General features: G+C 32.9%; 2 protein-coding genes across 3 annotated transcripts; both read left to right on the top strand.

Moving 5' to 3' along the window:
* Window positions 1-996: 996 nt before the first annotated feature.
* LOC107954275 (uncharacterized) lies at window positions 997-3,112 on the top strand. Its single transcript, XM_016889783.2, has 2 exons — window positions 997-1,233; window positions 1,430-3,112. Exon 2 carries the CDS (start codon window positions 1,754-1,756, stop codon window positions 2,981-2,983), a length of 1,230 nt encoding a protein of 409 aa, XP_016745272.2. The 5' UTR covers window positions 997-1,233; window positions 1,430-1,753; the 3' UTR covers window positions 2,984-3,112.
* Window positions 3,113-17,051: 13,939 nt separating this feature from the next.
* LOC107956673 (ADP,ATP carrier protein 1, mitochondrial) lies at window positions 17,052-19,348 on the top strand. Of its 2 annotated transcripts, none has more exons than XM_041096631.1 (4): window positions 17,052-17,230; window positions 17,704-18,188; window positions 18,274-18,645; window positions 18,785-19,348. In XM_041096631.1, the coding sequence occupies exons 1-4, from the start codon at window positions 17,068-17,070 to the stop codon at window positions 19,079-19,081; spliced, it is 1,317 nt and encodes a 438-aa protein (XP_040952565.1). In that variant the 5' UTR covers window positions 17,052-17,067; the 3' UTR covers window positions 19,082-19,348. The 2 variants fall into 2 exon arrangements, with proteins under 2 accessions (XP_040952565.1, XP_016747743.1); XM_016892254.2 differs by lacking the exon at window positions 17,052-17,230 and adding an exon at window positions 17,448-17,559.
* Window positions 19,349-23,154: the final 3,806 nt, after the last annotated feature.

Below are 23,154 nucleotides of genomic sequence, written 5' to 3'. Positions count from 1 at the left end.
ATAACAGAAAGCCTTTTTTATAACTGGTATAATAACTCATTTAGTTTTTAATATTTACATATTTTATCAATTTGATCCTAATTCTAAATAATTCAATAAACTTAACCATTTACATTTGCAAATTTTATCAATTTGATCCTCAAAACTTCTTAACCAAAACTTTTAGCTTTTAAAATTTGACAATATCAGAATTTTAAAAAACTAATAATTACCTGAAAGGCCTCAAGCAACAGTGATGGCTTGCCATTTTGGAGGCTCAAGGTGGTTGTTTGGTTTTTTTTTTCCGGTCTCCGTCACTGTAAAAAAGTATATTTTCATTTCATGCGTCCGCTGTGGTTGGAGCGATAGAGGACGACTTTTGAATGGTGGTCCTGTTTTCGACCGGAGAGGATGCCGACATGGTGGTTCAAGTGGCAGCGATGGGCTTGATAGGAGAAAGGTTTTTTTGGAAAGGGTTTGAAAGGTTGTTTTTAGAATTTAATGAAATTAAAATAAGAAAACATAATTATAGTTTTAAAAATAATTTTTATAATTTCAAATTAAAATAAAATAACGAAATCTCAAAATGAAATTTAAAGAACTTTATGATATTTTTATAATTTTTGAAATCTAACCTGTTATTTTTTAAAGGATTTTATGATTTTTTTAATTTTTACATTATTATCATTTAAACAATATATTTTTTGTAGTTTCAAAAATAAACAAATAACTTTCTGAATTTTTAAAGAATTTTTTGATAATTTTAAAAACATTATCATTAAAAAAAAGTATAAAATGACCAAATTAAATATTTTAATTATAGTGTAGAGGCTAAATTAAATATTATGGATGAAAATGCTATAATTGGATATTATTAATGATAAAAATGTAACATTTTACTTTTGTAGTTTGCACAAGAATTAAAATGGAATCGAGTGATGGGATTATAAAAAAGATGGTGCAGTTGGCGTCAATATAATCAGAAGAGTAGCTCCACTTATTTACCTACCAGCACCCACCTGCTGTTTGTAAATAAGCAATACAAAAGCCCGCTCATCAATAGCGAACAAACACGTTATTTCAAGTAAACATTTTTTACCTGTTTGCCACATTCTATTCATCTCTTACTCTTCCCAACTTCAGCGCAAAATTTAGCTTTCAATCTCTTCCAGACCCCCCGCCCAAAAGAGAAGAAAAAAAAAAGTCTCTTTGCCTTTTCTGATGAATTTCTCGATTGATGATCATTAGCAGAAGGTAATCCTTTCATGAATTTTTCTTATTTTTCTTCAATACGATGATCAAAATCATTTGTTCAAGTTTTTGTAGCTTTCCCATTATTCTTCTTTAGATTGTCAAACAGTACAATAAAAGTTGAAAATTTCCCTTTTTTGATCTTGTTGAGGATTTTAATTGATTTTATGGGCCTTCGCTGAATTTCGGACGTGATTAGATATGGGATTCTAGAGCTTCGGAGGATTCTTGGGATATTTATATGATAATAGGTCATAAATTTTCAGTCCACCCCAGTTTCTCGATACTTTTTCCGTTTGGTTTGTAAGAAGAAGGTATGTGTTAAAACTTATAGCTTTTTAGGGTTTTTTTCCTGGTTGATCTAAGAGAGAAACTTGGTTTGATTGACCGCAACTAATTGAATCGGGTCTGTGAGGTTGGGTTTCTGTTTTATTGAATATTCCAGCAATAGATAAACAATGGAACTTTAAGCTTGTTTTTCCTGCAAGGAAACGATAAATTGGGTGTTTGGATTTCGGCGTAGATGGATGATTCGGGTTTGGAATGCGGATTTTTATCAGGTCCGAATGGAGGGTTGTTTGATCTTGAGTCACCCATTCAGAGAGAGCAGCGGCCACAGAATCATATGGTCATGATGACTGGCCTCGGAAACGAGCACCGCTCCACTGGATTAACGGAAGCAAAAGGCTCAAGCCAGAAAGGTTTTCCGATGAATTTTGGTAAAGGGAAGGGAATTAGTCCGGTGATAGCTATAACTGATGGAAGCATGAGTGACGAAGATGAACCAAGTTACAACGAAGATGGAAATCGTGAGAAGTGCGAAGGCAAGAATGGATGGCCATGGAAGAGAATGAAATGGAAGGACAATGTGGTTAGGCTTCTAATAGCTGTGGTTTCTTGTGTGGGAGATGAAGAAGGTGTGGATGGGCTTAAGCGAAAATCCAGGATTCTGCAAAAGAAGGGAAAGTGGAAAATGGTATCCAAGATTATGATTAGTAAAGGTTGTCATGTTTCCCCTCAACAGTGTGAGGATAAATTCAATGACTTGAACAAGAGATATAAGAAATTGAATGATATTCTTGGGAGAGGAACTAGTTGTGGAGTGGTGGAGAACCATTCTCTAATGGACTCTATGCCTCACCTCTCCCAAAAGGCGAAGGATGATGTAAAGAAAATATCGAACTCTAAACATTTATTTTACCAGGAAATGTGTGCTTACCATAATGGACAGACTATACCCAATTGTCAGGATCTTGATCTGCAGGGATGTATACCTTCTGAGAGATGCTTAGACAATAACGGGTCCGATGAGGAAGAAGCTGACAGTGAGGATGATGATGATAATGATGTCGACGACGATGACGACGATTATGCTGTTTGTGAGGAGGAAAGGATGGGTGAGGTGAAGGAGAGGAAGAAAGCAAGTGCAGAGTGTGGTGGGCATGATGGTTTCAAGTTTCAAGAGGGAACAAGGTCATCAATGGTGGGAAAGGATCGGATAAAGAGACAGATGGTGCAACTTCAGGAGGAAAGAGTGAAGTTGCAGACAGAAGCTTTTGAGCTGGAAAAACAACGGTTTAAGTGGGTGCAGTACTGCAGCAAGAAAGACAGAGAACTGGAAAGGTTAAGGTTGGAGAAGGAAAGGAGGAGGATGGAGAATGAGCAGAGTATATTGCAACTGAGGCGAAAAGTAGTGGAAGTAGGTTCACTTGGCATTGATAGACAGAGTCAGATTGATATGTGCAGCCATTAATAGTTCTCCTATCATACTTAAAAGTCAGACTTGCTCTTTTTCCATATATGTAAAGTAGCATGTTAATCTTGAGAGGTAATGCACGTTGAGCTGAATTTATCAAAAATTTATTTTTCGCCTTTCCTTTCACTAACCTACGTACGCTTTATGAGCTTTTTGATCCAACTATGTTAAAGCAATTAGTTTTAGATTTTCTCAAACCAGTTTTTTTAAAAGAAAATTCAGATGCTAAATTGTAAAACTGTCTTTGACTTGTATGAATTATAAATTACAAATATTTGTATATTCAAATTTTATTTAAAATTTATATTCCATTTGTAATAATTTTAGTGAATATTAATTTCTCTACTGAAAGAATAATATATTCATCCTTGTATTTCAGATAAATGTACAAAATAGTCCTTTTTATTATAATAATAAAATTGTCATTCAACTAAACATTTGGCTCACTTATTCAGGTTGCGGGTTAGAATCAGAAGAATTTCCTATTAGTGATGCATGCGACAGTAATTTACTCTTGTCAAAAAAAAAAAAAAGTGTATCATTAAATGCTTATTTTGGAGTCTTATTTATAAGACATAATCACAAATTTAGCTACTAATCTTTATACATTCTTTTAATTTGGCTCTTACTCTTATTTGGAGTACATTAGTCATCAATCTTTCATTGCTTATGTAATATTATTTTATATTGGGTAAATTACACCGCAAGTAATCTTAAAATAGTATTGTTCTTATTTTAGTCATCATAAATTTTTTTAGTCAATTTAGTAACTCTAATTAAGATAATTGTTCTAATTGGTTACTATTGTTAAAATTTTTGTTAATTCACTAATAGATTGTTGACGTGACATTTTTTTTTACTTTTGACTAAAGCTAAGGACTTCCTAATAATTAGTCCAAATTTTTTTTGTTTTTACAACATGAAAACTTCAATGATGGTATCATCAACACTTAAATCTTCTTTAAGAAAAGAAAATCCAACGACAACCACAAGCCATGATCATGACCTTGACCTTGATCTCTCCCTTTCCGACGAGCTCACCTACTAATATAATACCACCAACCGCCCTACTGACACTAACTACTATGACCATGGAAAATAAACTAGAAATTATGCTTCAAGTTCCTTCCTTCTATATGGCTTTTTGAGGGACTAAATGCTCATTTTGAATTAAAATTTTGAAGCCCTAAGTTTGTTCTTAATTCATTCATAGCCTAAAAAATTTTAACCCAGATTAAGCATTGTTGTTTTTGGTCTTTCAGTTTTAAGTAGATTTTAATGTTTAAAAAAAATCTTTTTTATTTTTATAATTTTGCTTATCTATAAGCCAAAAACAATAACATCTTATCTACAGAAAAAATAAATATTTTCAAAGAGATAAATTATTAGAGGGAAAATTATTAATATACCTGATCGGGTCATAAAACGAAGGCATTTCATCTAACGATTTAGCTAACTGCAATCCTTGTTCCGAATCCTTCCATGTTGACTGATTTAGGCCATGAGGTTTGACCATGGACTCAAGACAGCAATATAGAAGGAACGCGAAGCATTTTTTTTTATTTATTTTCCTCTTGGAATCCGATTATGGTCGTGGTAGTTGATGGTGGTAGGATGGCTGATGGTGGTACGCTGGCAGATGGGATCATCGAGAAGGGAGATCATGGTCATGTTTCATTGTCACTGTCATTGGATTTCCTCTTCTTAAAGAGGATTCAAATATGGATGATTGCACCATTTAAATCTACATGTTGTAGATGAACAAAAAAAAGTGTTTTGGAACTAATTATAAAGAATTTCCTAATTTTAGTCAAAAATTAAAAAAATTTATCACTTCATCAATTAGAACAATTATCTTAAAAATTTTACATAAATGATTTAAAATTTTAAAATAAATTGAAAAAAAATCAAAACTATAATTTCAAAAAAAATGAAAAAATTTATTTAAAAAGTTTTAAAAATATTTTGAAAAATTATAAAAGTTGTTAAATTTTCAATTAAAAAAACTAAAAATGTTTAAAAGAATTGAAAAGTGAAAAAAAAATCAAAATCCAAAAAAAAAAACATGGAACTAATTGAACATTAACTTTTAATGAAAATGTAACAAGTATTTTAAATTAAAGCCCGAATTTTGAAGGCATGTTTTAATAATGGAAAATTTTATTAAAAAAAAACCAATTTTATGTTTCTAAAACTTTATTCAGTAGAATGGACAAAGAAACTAAATAAAAGTTACGTTTTTTTTTCTCCTAGCATAATCAAATCTCATATGGATTTTTTTTTTCATTTTTATACATACCCATGTTTTTCCATATCACTAAAAAGAAGGCTTAACGTTTATTATAATTAACATAAATTGTCGATAATAAAAAAATTATTAATAAATATTTAAAATCATTTTGTATTTTATATAAAACAGTATTGATAAAATAATTATAATTTACAATATTAATCATCTTTTATTATACTTAATACGAAAAAAACATGAAAGTAAAAAATCCACATGCATGATTAAATTACTTATTATATAATTAATAATATATGTAATATATATGTACAATTTATCCAATTATATGAATTAATATTACTAGCACAAAAAAGGTGATCGAGCAATCTAATTTAGAAATACATAAAGTCATGAATATTGATGAAGTTAGTGATTCTATTGATGCAAAATGAAGTTATTAAACATTTAGTAAGAGTTGGAAAGAACAATTCCATATGATGATGTTATAGGTGACCTTCAAAGTGTGTTCGAACTAGAGGGAAACGGAGGCCTAATTATAGGGATATGATTAGATTGGCATGTTATATTTCTCGAATTGAGCCTAAGAAGGTTGAAGATGCCTTAAAGGATGTTGATTGGATTTAGGCAATACAAGAAGAGCTTTTACAGTTCGAGCGAAATCAAGTCTAGGAGTTGGTCCCTAAGCCAGTCCACTACAATGTGATTGGTACTAAATGGATTTTTAAGAATAAAACTGATGAAAATGGTTGCATTACAAGGAACAAGGCAAGATTGGTAGCTCAAGGGGATACACAGGTTGAAGGAATAGACTTCGATGAGACTTTTTTGCCCTTGTTGCTAGATTAGAGGCAATAAGGTTACTTTTAGCTACGACCACACATTTGAACATCAAATTGTATCAAATGGATGTGAAGAGTGCCTTTTTGAATGACTACTTAAAGAAAGAAGTCTATGTGGCTCAACCAAAGGGATTTGAAGACTCAACACATCTAGAGCATGTCTATAGATTAAGGAAGACTCTTTATGGCCTAAAACAGGCACTTAGGGCGTAGTACGAGAGGTTAACACAATTTCTTCTAGGTCAAGGTTATCAAAGGGGATTAGTGGATAAAACTTTGTTCATCAAGAAACATCGAGGCAATATTGCCATTGCACAAATCTTTTTCGATGACATAATCTTTGGATAAACTTTAATCAATGCAAAGGATGGATTTATGAAGATGATGTAAAATGAGTTTGGGATGAGCCTTGTTGGGGAACTGTCCTACTTCCTTGGTTTTCAAATTAAACAGCTCAATGATGGTATGTTCTTATCCTAAGAAAATTATGCTAAGAACCTTGTCAAAATGTTTGGATTAGACTTTGCCAGGGCATCTATGTCAACTAGTGAGAAACATAGTTTGGATGTTGAATGGGTGCCCACAGAACCAAGCATATTTCGAAGTATGATTGGGAGTTTATTGTATTTAACAACAAGCAGACTAGACATTAGCTTTGCTATGAATGTGTGTGCTCGGCTCCAATTCAGTCCAATCCAAAGGAATCCTATGTCACAGTAGTTAAGAGGGTGATCAAGTATGTCAGTGACACTCTAGACTATGGTATTTGGTTATCTAAATATAGTCTTATGTATTTGGTAAGCTACAATGATACAAATTAGGTTGGGAACGTGGATGATAAAAAGACCATATATGGTGGTTGCTTCTACCTTGGTTCAAACTTAGTTTCTTGGTACAACAAGAAACAAAACTCCTTCTCACTTTCTATAGCTGAGGCAGAGTATATAACAACTACAATCTGGTGTGCACATCTTCTCTAGATGAAACAAATGCTTGCAGAGTATGGTGTGGCAACATCAATTGCCACTGTTTTCTATGATAACACAAGTGCAATTAACATTTCAAGAAATCTTGTTCAAAACTTAATGACCAAAATCATTAACATTCGTCACCATTTCATCAGAGAACTTGTTGAAAAAGGAAAGGTCGAGTTAAAGTATATAAAAACAGAGAATCAGCTGGCGAAGTTGTTCACCAAACCATTGGAAGCTTTAAGGTTGGAAGGGCTAAGAAATTTAGTTGGGGTTTGCCACGTTTAGATGTTAGATCTGGTGCCCTAAGTGTAGTGTTTCCGTCTATGTACACTTGTATTTTTCAAAAAGATTGGTTTAATAAAATTATCCTTGAATTACATTAATACTCTATGTATATTGTCCTTAATGATTTTTGCACGTAAAGCAAAATGGAAGAAAAATTAGCTCATTTGTTATCTAATGTTTAACTAATACTAAGTGGTATTACGTGGTCAATTAGTAATATGGAAAGACTGTCCTTAGTCTAATCGGAAATGAGAAAACCGATTGACAGACTAATATGATATTTATCAAGTCCAATTGGTGAGATGTTTTGTCTTCAGCATCAGGGCAAATGACTCCCAAAAGATAGAAATATAGATGTGACTAACTGAATTGACAGTACAATGGATAAAACCCAAGTAAAACAGATCCTAAACTTGTTTATGAATTTATTTACTTATGACGTTCATAGTGTGACATACCTTAATCCTTGGTGGATGGTGGAATATGTATGTGTATCTTGTATATTTTAATATAAGTAAAAGCCTGAGTACAAATAAATAAGGAACCGAAAGCTAGTATGTTGGGTATACGACTTCTACAGTATGTACATTATTCACAATAGTGAAATTCATAGCCCCAGGAATAGATAACTAATATCCTTTCATTGGCATTACATGATAGATGAAAAGTAAACATGACCACGAGTCATTTGTCTTTGTAATGAATGACTTATTTACTATGTGATAGTGATTGACTTTTCATGAAGGGAAAATGTAATGGTTACCATGAGATAAAATAGAATCATATTAGGAGAACAAATTTATCCCAAAGAGATTAAAGATATCCTATGTGGACAACACACTTATGACAAGGTCATTAGACAAACATTGATCGAGTAGCTTTCATAATGGTATGTAATTGGAGAGAGCTTAGTCACGATACTATAGTAGAATGTCTTTGTGACTAAATAAGTTTATAATTAATAAGAGAAAAGATAAAACTTAATTAGAGAAATGAGTTACATTCGGAAATGAATGTGGTTTCTCATTAAGTATGGAAATGACCTAAGAATTGATTGAAGTTTTTTAAATTATTATTTAATTAAATAATTAAATTTGAAAATGAAATTAAATTAATTGGTCATGTGAATTCGTTGAATATGGAAATTAAATATATTTTCTCACAAATTATTGTATGGTAAAGTTGTCATAACTTTAACTGAACTAGAATTGGGTTGAGAAAATTATCTAATTGGAAAATTCATTTATTTAAAATAATTTAATAAATAATATTTCTTTTGGGAAATAGAAAAACATGTATTGGGTTGAATTAAATTATAAAGTGTTACGTTAAAAGTCTAAGAAACATATATAATTGAACCCAATATAGAAGTTGCTCAAAACCCTTCATAATAAGTATGATGAGCGACAACCCTAGTATAATTAACTAGGGTTAGCTACTCCTCTCTCCTAGTAGAATTAGGGGGCTTGTCTTTTTATCAGATAAATATTATTTGTACTCTGCTAATTCAACCAGGATTCTTCAATCTCTCTCTATAAATAATAAAATTATGGTATTAACAAAATAACAACATAAATAATCAAATAAAATGACAATAATATAATAAGTACAATAATAAAAATAATGATAAAAAACAATACTATAGAATAATAATAAAAATAGTGAAATAATATAAAAAAATGTACGATGAAAATATAATCATGTTCATAAAATATTGATTTATGAGAAAATGTAACATCCCAGATTTTAGGGTTAGACGTTTTGAGGTTTGTAGTTAGGGTCAGTGAGTAGGTTGAGCAATTGAGTTTGTAGTTGCGTTTTAATGTCAGAATGGGTCTACTGGTTCGGTGGTTGGATGTGAATTAGTTTACCTCTGGGTTCTGGGTTTGATTCCTCATGTGTGTTTTGGGGAAATATTTTTATTATATCTTTAATTGGTTTTAAGTTTTAAATTTAAATTTAAATTTATTTTTTATTTTGTTTTGTTTTTATTCCAAAACTCAAAAGTTTCACTTTTTTCCCCATTTCCTTGCACGTTCTTTCCCACTTTTTTATTCTGTAACTTTTCTATTTTTCTTTCTTCTCCAAAAATTTAGTTTCTTTTGATTCTTTGCTTTTCCCATTTTATCGTTACTTTTCGTCTGTCAAAGGAGTTTTATCCTCGTGTGTTTGTTTAATCAGAATCGAAGAAGGTAGGTTTTGTTTTTGGGGCTATTGATAGAATCGTTTTCGTTTTCTTTTTGTTGTCGAATTGGAATTCTTATAGTGTAGTTGTGTGTGAAATTGAAGTTTTCGAATGGTGTGGTAGGAGCAAATCAATCAGTCTTGGTGTTTTTTATCACGAATCAGGTGTGTGTTCTGAAACTGACTAATTTCAATATTGAACTGCATAAAATTCTGTGCGTTTTGGTATATCTTTGAGTTACCAAAGGTTAGGGTCTGTTTCGTTGCCAAAAGCACATTTTTTAGCCTGTTTTGGTGTGGTTTCGTGGCCACACGTGTGGTCGCACCCTGGTGGTTCACACGGTCGTGTGAAATTGGGAATTAGGGTTTTTGGGTGATTTTTGGTGTCATACAGTTTGACCACACGGTCGCGTGGCTACGATATTGGGATTTTTTTGAATTTCACATGGGTGTGTGAGATTTCCACATGGCCGTGTTTGCTCTGCATGTAATTTTAACAATTTCGGATAGTGAGTTACATGGGCTACTCACACAGCCATGTAACTCGGTCACATGGGCGTGTGTTCCTTCCACACAGGCGTGTAGACCTCCACACGGCCTAGGCACTTCGACATGGCCAAGGCACATGGCCGTGTGTCCCTGTTTCGCAGATTTTTGTTTGAGTCACTTTTAAACTCATTTTGTGTTTCAATGTGTTTCGACCCTTGGTTAGGCCTTCGTAAGGTTGGTTGGGACTCTATTTCAACTCGGATTTGTGCATTTGTTCGTAGTTATGGAATCAATTAAATAGTTTCTTTAAATGTTATGTGATGTTACTTAGTAAATAAATACAATCAAAACTAATTCTAAATCTAATCGATCAAGTATGTGCGTTCTGGTTTTTGTATAACTACTTTCATGTTGTGTACATTCATATATTCGCATAAAATTGGGGTTTTTGGTTGCGAAGAGAAGGGAGTCTGATTGGATAGTCCAATTGCAATACTTCTGAATAGCAATTTACCGCGTGATTCTATATATGTCAGCTCAGCTGCATATTGTGATTTCGAGTGGCTTAGTTCCACGAATATGGTGTGTAGGGTTAATGGGTCTTTCAAGATCCGACATGGTGTGCAGGGTTGGTTGGGCTTTCTATAGCTCATTCGTGGTGTGTAGAGGGTCAGAGAGGTGTTCGGTTGATGGGGCGGGTTCTTTGACTTCATGCATTCACTTCACATTTGGGTATAAGCCTGTCTGTATGTTTAAGGAATTAACTGTATAGCAATTTAAATAATTTGACGTGTATCTGCATTGGTGTGATAAGATTAATGACGCTATGTTTCATTTATTATTGACATTTTTATTTAAGTTGTTCGTTCTCTATCTGTGTACACATATCGGAGTTACTCGCTACGCTACTTTATCAATTTCTTTTGTTTGAATTCAAACTCACACTGAGCTCGCGCAGCTTAGCCCTTAGATTTTTCCCTTTCAGGTACTATCGTGTTCCATAGCTGGACTTGGCATACCGGAGGTCTCGGAATGATACGTTTTAAATCAAGCTAATAAGTTTTCTTTAGTTCTTATTTTGTTAAGCTGTTTTGGACTGTAAATGTTTTATATGAAATGTGTTGTAAAATTTTATTTTAGACTGAATTTTAGAAACTACAAATTATATTTTTGAATGTTTTTAACGTAACTTAAATTTTTAGTTTTTGAATCCTTAAGGATTAAACAGTTTTGTTCGAATTTAGTCAACTGTTTTTGAAATGAGATGTTAATAGTTCGTTTTGTAAAATTGCTATTAGATCACTTCAGTGGTCAATGTGACCTCCGAGATCTGGTCAAAACTTTTGGGCTGGGTTTTGGGGTGTTACAGCAAATTTTAAAAAAAATAATATTGATTAGCAACGATAATTACTTAATAGTATTAATAGTATCAATAATTAAAAATAACGAACCAAAATAAAATAATCAGGAAATTCGAAGGCAAAAAAAGAAGCAAGTACAGGGACTCAATTAAATGAATAGGGGACTAAATTGAAACCGTGACAGAACCTCAAGTATAAATAAATAAAAACAGTAAATAAAAGGGTTAAAATAAAAAATAAAAGGCAGGGACCAAAAGGGTAAAGAACCCAAACCCAATACACGTCATTCCCCAAAAGGTCGATATTCTGGGGACTAAATTGAATATGTAACAAAATTTAAAGCATAAATCTTAAAAAATAGAATACAAAGGATTGAATTAAAATAAAATTGAAAAGTATAGGGACTTATAGGGTTATTTTCCCAGCCCCTATACATGTGTCATTCCCTTAATGGGTCAACAGTGGGTCAAGGGACTGATTTAAAAAAAATGAAATTAAGGGATAAAAAATAAAATAAATAAAAGGCACAGGACAAAATTGAAAAGGAGCAAGAAGGTAGAAGGACCAAAACTGCAAATAGACCTTCCATTTGAAAACATGCGGATCTTGGGAGGATCCGAATCGAGTCATCAGATCAAGCTTGAAACGACGTCGTTTTGGCATCTAAAGTCAATCCCAAAACGTCGTTTTGAGGGGGCTATATAAGTTAAAATGTTTAAAAAATAATTTTTATCAGTTTTTTTAAAAATATTCCCATTCCTTTTTTCTCTCTCTAAAATCCTTCCCCCCTCCGATCCCAATGCCATCATAGCCACCGGTCATCGGCAACGACGACCGCCACCTCCGGTGGCCGAAAAATACCCAAGACACCCTTTTTGACTCATTTCTTCACATAGGATGCCGATATGGGGTTTTTAACTCCAAAAAATCAATCAAACCTCGATAAAAGGGGTGGAAACTTTTCGATTTCTCCTTTTTCGATGAGCCTCGATGGAACCCTAATGGGTTCAGAGGCTTCTGGACCGAAGTCGGCCTTCCAGGGCGACGAAAAATGGAGCGTTGTAGGTAAAAAAATTTAAGCCTTTTTATTTTTATATTTTTCGAAATAAAAAGTAAAAAAAATCGACTACCCTCTTTTTTAAAACCTTGGTTTTATTTTTTTATGAAAAGAAAAGAAAAGAAAATAGAAATAAAAATAGCATATTGAAATAAATAAAAAAACACCTTTTTAACTTGATCGTTTTTTTTCGAGATTCTCTGTTAAATTGCTTCGTAAAAGAAAAAAATATAAGTTGTTCTTTGGCTTTTTATACCTTAAAATACAACATATTATTTTTGTCTTTTTCCTTTTTGTCTCTTTGCTTCTGTTTCTTTGTCCTCTGTAGGTGGTGGTGGTAAGGATGAGGCGGCGATGTCAAGCCTCAAATGGCATGCCTGCTGACGTGGCGAGGGGAGCGGTGGCTAGAGGTTTATGGACTTTTAGGGATTTTTCTTTGTTTAGTTTAAGATTGGAGCTATTAAGCTTTAGGTGTTTGGGCTTTTAGGGTTAGGTTAGTAAATGAATTTGGGTAATTGGATTTGTAAATGGACTGGACCTTTTTAATTAATGGACTCTTTTTTGGTATTATTATTATTATTTAGTTTGATTTGGGCAGGATGAATTTGGCCTATTACAATTTTATTACATTAATGGGAAAAAAAACCTTTGTGAGAAATGTGTCTTTTCTTTTAAGGCATAAGAAATTCAAGAGCTTTTTGTCTTAGGGAATATTTATACGATTCAAGATATATTATGTCATATATATACACGATTGCATGATGAATATGTACATATATATCAGGTTATTATATCACTGTTATAATCATTAGGTAGAAAAATTAAGCCATTTTGATAGCATTCAGTGTTCTTATTACTATATTTTACTACCAATATAATTAATATTAGAGTTATTTTGAAGAATTAGGTGATGGTTTGGTGGACAGCTTTGAGGCATGGGTGAAATTAGAAAATTTTGTTATTCTATTTTTACATTTTAATAATTTATATTTTTAAATCAAATTTTATCATTTTTAGGGAGACTAAAGTGTAAATTTACTTTTATTAATTTAAAATTTTAAAAAATTTAAAGAATTTAAATAAATTTCCATTTTAGGAGGCCTTGTCAGTCCCCTAGCTACGCCCTATTTTGAGAAGAAAGAAAGAAAGATGGATGGAAAGAGAAAAGGAGAGAGAAGATGAAAGAAAAAAAACATGAAAGGGAGAGAGGGAAAAAATATTAAATTTAATTAAATGTTTTGTCACATGTTAGTAATTTAATTGGTTAAAAAAATTCTTTTAAAAATTATAAGAGAACTATAATTTAGATATCGCATTTGACAAAAAAAATGTGTATCTAAATAGGAAAAGCACTATGATTGAGGGTCAAATTTCTATTTAAGCCATTTATTTTTAATTATTTCATTAAAATTAAAAATTATCATAAAATGTGTATTATTTGATTGAAATTTAAATTTAAAATAAAAGAATATAAATTTAAAAATTTAAAAATTCTAAAAAAATCTAAATAAATGAGTGCAAATATTGTATAAAATTACTTTTAAAGAATAGCATTTTAATTTCTTTATTTTTGACATATGTTCTTACTTGGAATATTTTTTCTACGTGCCATCAATTCGTTTATTTTTTTTAATATTAACTTAAAAATAAATTAAATTTTAATAAAAACATACAATTAATTTATGCATAGCAGAAGAAAGAAACTAGCTCAATAATATAATGGGCTATTAAAAATATTCTAATTAATTCAAAATTTTCTCCAAATTCATAATTTATAGAAATTATACAATATTTGCTAAATATATAACATAGAGAGTTAAATAAGAGATTATGATTTATATATTTACGTTAACCTATTAAATATGATAGAATTTTAAATCAACTCTAACAACATGTTTGGATTAGAAAAATTCTAGGGAAAGCTAAATCAAGTGAGGAAAGAATGATTCTTTTCCTTTGTTTGGACAATTTATTTTTATCAAGAGAGAGGGAATTGAGAATCCTACACTTTCCCTACCTTTACTTTTTTTTTTTAATACTCAATTTAGGGGAAATGAGAGGAAATACTTTACAATATTTAAAATACCATATTTGTCCTTAAGTGTTTTACAATTAACTCTTTATTTTCAACAAAAAAAAATATTAGCTCTTTAATTATTTCTTTAAGTTGTTAAATATTTGAACTTTGGAGATACAAAAATTGTCAATCTTTTTCTCGGTTTTCCTTTTTCTTCTTTCAGATTTCCTTTTCTTTTTCTTTTTCTTTTTTTTTAATTTTCTCTTTTATTTTTTCTTCTTCCCCTGAATGAACCCTAGCCACCGTCGGCTACAGCTATCGGAGCTTCGATTAGGCACCATCATAACACTCCTCTCCACCACCTCTCTTCAAATCGCCGGTTAGCTTTCCAAGAATTCAACCTAAAGTTTAGGGTGGAGCAACAACGTGAGAGAGAAGAGAGAGGCCGCCACCGCCATGATATGAACCCTGAAGATCCTCAGAGGAGATACCAGGAATGCCAATGAGAGTGCCAACAGCTCCCTGGCATCGTCCCACACAGAAAGAAAGAGTGCAAAGTCACGGCCCAACCTATGGGTTCGCTAACATAAAACGAGTAGTTGAGCCTGAACTGGCAAACTGAAGTCACTTTCGAAACCATACTTCCTACAACTAACACACATCTAGTCCAGTGGGAATGCGCAGCACAAACAAATGTATGTTGCTATATTGAATCCCCCGCTGGCCATCAGGGCAGTGTACACAGTGCAAACAAAGGTGCTAGAGACAATACGAGGAAGAACAACAATAATGGCAAGGCGATTCCATAGTGTCAACAGCGTTGCCAACATCAAGAACAAAGGCCCGAAAGGAAGCAAAAATGTGTGAGGGAATGTAGGGAAGAGTACCAAAAGGATCCATGGAGGGGGGAGAGAGAGAATAGGAGGAGAGACGAAGAAGAAGAAGAAAGTGAAATAGTTTTTAAAAATATCTTTATTGATTTTTAATATATTTTTTAGATTATGACATCATCATAATGTCATTAATGCCATGTGTCATAATTCTATTCTACTATTTGTCCTGAACTTATTGGTGTTAAAAAAAGTACCAATTTAATTGACAAAAAAAAATTCTAGTGCCGGGACAAAAAAAAATCTTAAGTACCAATCTAGGATGAGTGGACAAGTTTAAATAACAATTTTATATTTAAGCCTACAAAAAGAGAAAGGGTTAATATATATGGATATACTTGAAATTGGTAACTTGTACCTAATTGGTACCTAAACTTGAGAATTGTAAGTCAACTTGGTACTTTTTTCAGGCACCTGACTAACACTATTAAAATACATTGATGACCAGTAGCATGGTGACGCATGGTGACACATGGCAGCCTAACATTTTGACACATGATAATTTTTAAAAAAATTAATAGTTTTTTTTTGTTTTTATTATTTGCTACGTGTCAAAATGTGATACTACCACATGTCAACATGTTACTGGCCGTTAGCGCCACATCAATGTATTTTAACAGTTTTAGTCAAGTACCTGAAAAAAGTATCAAGTTGAATTAAGATTTCTAATTTTAGGTATTGGGTTAGGTCCAAAAAAAAGTTAGATACCAAATAGATATAAGGTAGGGGTGTTCAATTGGTTGGTGCGATTAATACTTGAATCAAATTACCATTAATTGAATTAACTGAAATTTTGAAACCTTTAACTGAACCGAAATTATTTTGAAAACTATTAACTGACCGAATTAATTTTGGTTAATTTGGACGGTTAATTGAATTAGCCAAAATTTATACATTTTTTTCATAAAAGTTTAAATCATAAAAAAATCCATGATAATTTTTTTTCTTTTAAATTCAAAGAAGTTTAAAAGAAAATAAACAAATAACACAATAACAAATGTTTATTTGAACTTATCTCTAATACATTGGGCCTATAATATATTATTAATACTTTCGATTAATTAATTAAATCAGTTAATTACTCAGTTTCAAATCGAATTAACAATACTCAAAAATTTCAAAAATCTTTACCCAACTTCTGATTGAATTAAGTTTAGTGACTGACCGATTAACTGAAGTAAATCGATTTGATTGGTTAATTCGTTTAAAACAAAAAAATTCAATAAATTGCCAAATTCATATACTTCTATATTTATATATAGGTTAAACTATGTTATAATTTTCCGTACTATTCAAAAACTAGGAATTCAGCACATGTACTTTTATTTCATGAAATTTAATCATTTTATTTTTCAGTTTTCAAATTTCAGGTCCAACTATTAACCCCATTAAATATTTTATTAAATTTGTTGTTATGACATTTTTGAAATAAAAAAAATACTCTTGGTAGTCATATAATTAAAAAAATCACTTTGTAATTAACTTAAATTTAACAAAAAAAAGTATTAATAATTGAAGTTAAACATTAAAACCTAAAAAATAAAATAACTAGATTTCATGAAATAAAAATATATTTATTAAATTTCTAAATTTGAGAATTGTATATATATTAACGCAAAGAGAAAAGAAACCCAAATATATTTTTGCAAAAATGGTAAATTACGTTATTTTCCCCCCCAAGTAAATTAAGGAAAGTACATTGGCACCCTTTCACTTGAGCATGAAAAAGGGTTTCCCATGGTGAAATTGGAAGCAGCCTTTCAAAATCATATTATCATATTCATAACCAACGGCTCTGTTGCATCGCGTATAAAATCTCTGTCCAAACGCAAACTCCTCCATTTTCATATTGCTTATCCGCAGTTATCTCTTGTCTTTTTAACTCTTTCCAAATTTCAAGGTTCGCTTTTTATCTCTCTGTCTCCATTTTTCTTGTTCTTTTTTAAAAAAAGAAAACTCCTAACTTTTCTCTGCCATTTGCATCATTATGTGATGTGGGTTTGTTTCACTGGTAACTGTTTTTTTTCTTATTTGGGTGATTATGGGTGTGCTTTCATTTCGGCTTACGTTTTGCTCTTGTACAATTTGAGCTCTTATTGCTTTTCTTCTATCTTCTTATAAACCCATTTCAGTGATCTTTTACTTGTCTCTCGCTATTGTTTCCACCTTGTTGATCTATTTTCCTTTTTCTTTCTTCCTCTTTTCCTTTCATATTCTTTTACTGGTCAGGTGAGTTCTTTAGTCTGGCATACATCATTTTCTCTTTATAATTTATGTTCGTTTATTTTTATGTATTTTTATTGTTCATATCTCCTGTTGAATCTTCATTCTGATTAAGAAAAGATATATTAACTTTCTGTATCACTTGTGAAGTGATGGCTGATAGGCACCACCAGCATCCTTGTGTCTTGCAAAAGGTAGCCGGCCTTTCACTAGATATTGAATATCGCCATGGAAGATTCCAATTCCAAACGCCTACTCTGCATCCGAGGCGTTGCAATGCAACAGTACAGCAGCATCCCATGGCCCAAGCACGCCTAGCAAACTATGATTTGTCATGGGTCCGTTCAAGTTCATCGCCTGTATGTGTCCAGGCTCCTTCAGAGAAAGGTGCATCCGGTTTTGTAATTGATTTTCTTATGGGCGGAGTTTCGGCTGCAGTGTCCAAAACTGCTGCTGCTCCTATTGAACGTGTGAAGCTCTTAATCCAAAACCAGGATGAGATGATTCGGGCCGGTCGGCTCTCAGAACCTTACAAGGGAATCGGTGAGTGTTTTAGAAGAACAATCAAAGAAGAGGGTATGATATCATTGTGGAGAGGAAACACGGCTAATGTGATCCGTTATTTCCCCACTCAGGTTAGCTTGCAACTAATTTCTTCAGCCATGTTCTAATTTCAAGCTGTACCACCGCTAATGTAATCATTGTTTTTGTTTTCTTCAGGCCTTGAACTTTGCCTTTAAGGATTACTTTAAAAAGCTGTTCAACTTTAGGAAGGACCGTGATGGGTACTGGAAGTGGTTTGCAGGCAACTTGGCATCCGGTGGTGCAGCTGGTGCCTCTTCCCTTCTCTTTGTCTATTCCCTCGATTATGCCCGAACCCGTCTTGCTAACGATGCCAAAGCCGCAAAGAAAGGAGGAGAGAGGCAATTCAATGGCTTGGTTGATGTATATAAAAAGACTCTCAAGTCCGATGGTATTGCTGGCCTTTACCGTGGCTTTAATATTTCATGTGTTGGCATCATTGTATACCGTGGTCTTTACTTTGGAATGTACGATTCATTGAAGCCGGTGCTCCTCGTTGGAACATTGCAGGTTAGTATTCCAACTATCTAGTGATAATATTAAGATCACTGCTCAAGTGCCTTCTGAATGCTGACAAGAGGATCAAGGTAAGGATTATCCTCACATGCATTTTGGTGTTTTGTGGTTTCGGTTTTGGATAATATATCAGGATAGCTTCTTTGCTAGCTTTGCTCTGGGTTGGGTTATAACCAACGGTGCGGGTCTTGCGTCGTACCCAATCGACACTGTCCGTAGAAGGATGATGATGACATCGGGTGAAGCCGTGAAATACAAGAGCTCCATTCATGCATTTTCTGAGATCCTTAAAAATGAGGGTTCCAAGTCTCTCTTTAAAGGTGCAGGTGCTAACATCCTCCGTGCAATCGCCGGTGCTGGTGTGCTTGCGGGCTACGATAAGCTCCAGCTGATCGTATTCGGAAAGAAGTACGGTTCTGGCGGTGCATAATCGTGTTAACCATTTAAAAAAAAACATATATACATATAGCGATGAAGGTCATTTTAATTCGGTTCTAGAATTAGCCGAAGCACAACCATTTGTCTTTGAAATAACTTAGTTGAGGGGATTCTGTCCTAGGGCATTTGATTCTCTATGACCAAAATTTTTACCCCATTAATCTTTCTTTTAGAAGATTCATCTAATATTATTATGTCTACTCGACGTTGCTATTGTAATAAGGGTTTATACTAGTGCCACTGGAAATTGTTAAAGACACTGCAGATCTTATATTTTTCCAAACTTCATTTTCTCATATTTCCGATTCTCTCTTAATACCATAGAAAGTTTCTTGTAATTATTTGCAGATAGAACGAGTTTAATCCTATTCTCTCAACTTAAAACATTGGATATGATCTGTTTAATGAAACAAACCATGCTTCTCCATTAAAGCAATGCACGGATATGAAATCTTCGGCTTTAAGCAGCAGCAATCACTCTTTAAGACTCTGACTACTTTAATTAGGGCGTACTACGTGATAGAGTGGGATTTTTTTTATGGAAACTAGTATTGATCCCCCATTCTCTGGGTTTTAAAAAAATTCAATAAAATGTAGTTTACATACTTAAATAATGTCTTTTTGTTATATCTTATGCAGTGGATCTTGCGGACAATGTATGCATGGAGAATCTGACACATGTCTCTCAATGGAGCTGTTGATATAGTGGACCTTGGATTAATTCGTTAACTTTAGCTAGGTGAACTTTGGAGCTGGACGTCTCCATTGAGATTAAAAAAGGACAACATGGAGGCCGAGAGTAATTGATTGCTAGTTATCCTAAAATGTCTCATTCTAAGACATAGCATCACCTAGCATCACCATTACTATGAGGAGTATCAAATTAGGCTTTATATCAGTGACCTCAAGGCGTGTAACTAAGATTGTCCCCCACTATAAAAGACCATGCAATAGCTCATACAGAGGACATACTCCTTCCCAAACCTACAAACTCCATCACTAGAAGATTTCCTTCCTAACCTTCACCCAACCTTCTATTACGTAATCATTGTTCTCTTCTCTTGTTCACCTTACTGGTTATCAATTGGTATGGTGAGTGTGGAGCAGACATGTTGAACCTAGGTGTCAGTGATCCTTCTAGCACCGAGTTTGATCCCAACCACGACCAAGTTGCAGACCCCATTGGTCGTAGCACAAGAGTACAAATAGACCAACTAGAACAACCCAAACCCCTTGCATGACAACCAGAACACAAACCCACAAAATCAAACAAACCCTCATAATCAAAATCAACAAAATCCATACCAATAATTTTACCAGTACACCTCATGGTATTACAACCCACAGACCTAGCATCATACTTGGGCATCACTAATTGACCATGGATCCCAACATCACTAGTCCAACAATCAATAATACTTGGACATGCAAAGAAAAACAAATTTCCTCCTAGCAAAAGAGATATGAAGAGCAGTAAAAATTTATCTAGGTGGGAATGCATAAACCAAAGCAAGCAGATGACACTAAAAAAAATGCCATTTACTAATAGATGTTATATTGGTAGACCTAAATCGTCACTATTAACAGTATATACTGACATCATTTAATTTGTCAATAATTTTAATAGCTTTTTTCGACGGACTGAAAAATCCGTCTGTATAGATATTGATTATTCTAATGGAAAACACAATTCGTCAATATAGGCAGAACTTATTTGTCAATATAAGCATGGATTAAAAGCTATAAGCGGGAAATTTTTTCTTTAAATTTTTTGTTGTGTTTATCTATCTATTTAGAATATATAAGCATGGATGAAAAAAAAAAGATGTAGCTATAGGGGAAATTTTTTATTTAATTCTTTTAGTATTTATCTATTTAGAATATATACCTACATGAACTTAAAATTATCTTTAAATATTTTTCCCAAGTACTTTTATTTGCCAAACTCTCTTAAATAAAAAGAACCAATCACTTTACTTTTGTTAAAAATCCTAAATTTCAAAAAATAAAGGACTCTGGTGACTAAGAAACTTCAACGCCTCTATCATGATACTAGAAGCTAGGGAGGGACAAAAGAGTAAAAATATAAGAAAAGTCCCTGAAGGAGAAAACAAATTAGGGAAAATGAAAAAAGGGCAGTGAAATCTCTAAAATGGGGATTGAATTGGGGGAAACGAAATGATGAATAGTGGAGCAAATCAACAAAAGATTGGATCAGTAGATGTACTGATTAGTGGACCAAAGGATCAACATGAGCCACTAAGGCATATTGAGGACTACGGGCTGGAGAAACATATTGAAGAAGCAAATGAGTTTGGGATAATAGATTAATACAAGCCTAATGAACAAAGGAATGGAATTTAATAGCCTCAGCTACGGTCATGGAATCTAAGTATTAGCCAGCTATAATTAAATAATACAATCAAGTTGTTATCAATATGTTACAACCAATTCTAGGTTAAAATCCTTGTAAATTGTTGAGAAAGACATGAATGAAATTACTATCTATTTTGTTTCTTTTTCAACCTTTCTCTTTTCTTTTTTGTAACCCTATTTCTATCATTTACATTAATGTTTTCATACCAAGCAATTACAAAATGGTATCAGAGCCTTAAAAGATCCACAATTAAAGTTAGGTAGACCAAAGAAACAAGTTGTAATGACTTATAGAGCTAGGCTGAGTTCATTGGAAGAATAACTTCAGTTGGTAATAAGAAGACTCGATAGTTTACCTGACGATAATCAGGTTCCAAAATGGTAGGAAGCATAGGGACAAGAGCTGGACGAGAGGCATGTAGAGACACAAGGATACATTAATCGGATCTTGAAGATATTATCCAAGAAATATGAAGATGTCCTAAGTACAAACATTGTAAAACAAGCTAAGAACCATCAAGGAACCTCTCAAACCTTATCCAAAGCAGATGGAAAGAAACCAACACAAATCACTGTTATTGATGAATACCAGCATTATTCATACCAAATGGATGAATTCAGATTTTTACCTCTTAAACCAACTTTAAACCCACCTACTAAAAAGCCAATCGATACTTTGGACAAAGGCAAAACAAGGCAAAATCCGTCCCTTCCACATGAACCTTCATCTCATGGGTAAACCCCATTCAACCAAAACCCTCCTTATTTACTCCTCGACCTAAGATTGAATTACAAACTTTTTATGAAACTAATCTTAAGGGATAACTGAGGTAATTTGACAAATATTGTTTCTTATTTGGGGTGACAGATGACTAGTGGGTAAATATTGCTTCAATGTACCTGACAAGAAAGGTCGAAATTTGGTTCGACAATTAGATCTTGAAGAAGCATCGATTGACTTAGCTTAAGTTTGTTGTCGATTTATGCCATCAGTTTTGTGACCGAACCTATACAAACATAGTGGAAGAGTTCAATAAAATAGCTAAAAAAAGGTACCATAGATGGGTGTTAAGAAAGGTTTGAGGAGTTTCAACCTTATATGGTGCAGTATAATCCTCACCTAGATGAAGATTATTTCGTTTCAATCTCTGTGAGTTGATTAAAAGAGGAGGTCAAACATCAGTGAGAACTTATGCCCCTAACACACTAGCAGCTACTTATCGACAAGCTAGAATACAAGACCTCACCCTAAATCCAACATAAAAAAAGTTAAAGGTAAACTATCACAATAGTCACATTTGTTTCCCTCATGTTACATTTCAGTCACTTATATTTGAAATGCTACAGTTTTCGTCACTTACGTTAACGTGTTGTAACATTTTAGTCACTGAGTGTTAATTCCCATTAGCAGTGTAATACTAAGCTGACGTAGCACGTTAAATCATCATTTCAAATGAAATTTTTAGGTTAAATTATACAATTGGTCCCTATATTTTTTCGTTTTGAGAAATTTAATTTTTTTCTTTTATGTTAAAAGAGACGGAGAAGGAAAGAAAATAGAGCGAGAAGCAGAATAGAATGGAAAAAAAGGAACGTTAAAAGAACATAAAAGAGAAAAAATATGGGTGCCATCACCTTTTTGAAAAAATACATTTTTTAGATGTCATCACTGTATCAGGAGACACCAAT

Source organism: Gossypium hirsutum, chromosome D07 (assembly GCF_007990345.1).
Source record: "Gossypium hirsutum isolate 1008001.06 chromosome D07, Gossypium_hirsutum_v2.1, whole genome shotgun sequence".
NCBI lineage: Eukaryota > Viridiplantae > Streptophyta > Magnoliopsida > Malvales > Malvaceae > Gossypium > Gossypium hirsutum.
Note: the sequence above shows the minus strand (reverse complement) of the source record. Positions and strands in the feature narration are given on the sequence as shown.

Excerpts from the sequence above, each read along its gene's own strand:
- LOC107954275 (XM_016889783.2), top strand. The coding sequence starts at position 1,754 with ATGGATGATTCGGGTTTGGAATGCGGATTTTTATCAGGTCCGAATGGA.
- LOC107956673 (XM_041096631.1), top strand. The coding sequence starts at position 17,068 with ATGGTGAAATTGGAAGCAGCCTTTCAAAATCATATTATCATATTCATA. Across the intron at positions 17,231-17,703 it reads AACTCTTTCCAAATTTCAAG|TGATGGCTGATAGGCACCAC; the intron begins GTTCGCTTTTTA and ends TCACTTGTGAAG. Across the intron at positions 18,646-18,784 it reads TCCTCGTTGGAACATTGCAG|GATAGCTTCTTTGCTAGCTT; the intron begins GTTAGTATTCCA and ends ATAATATATCAG.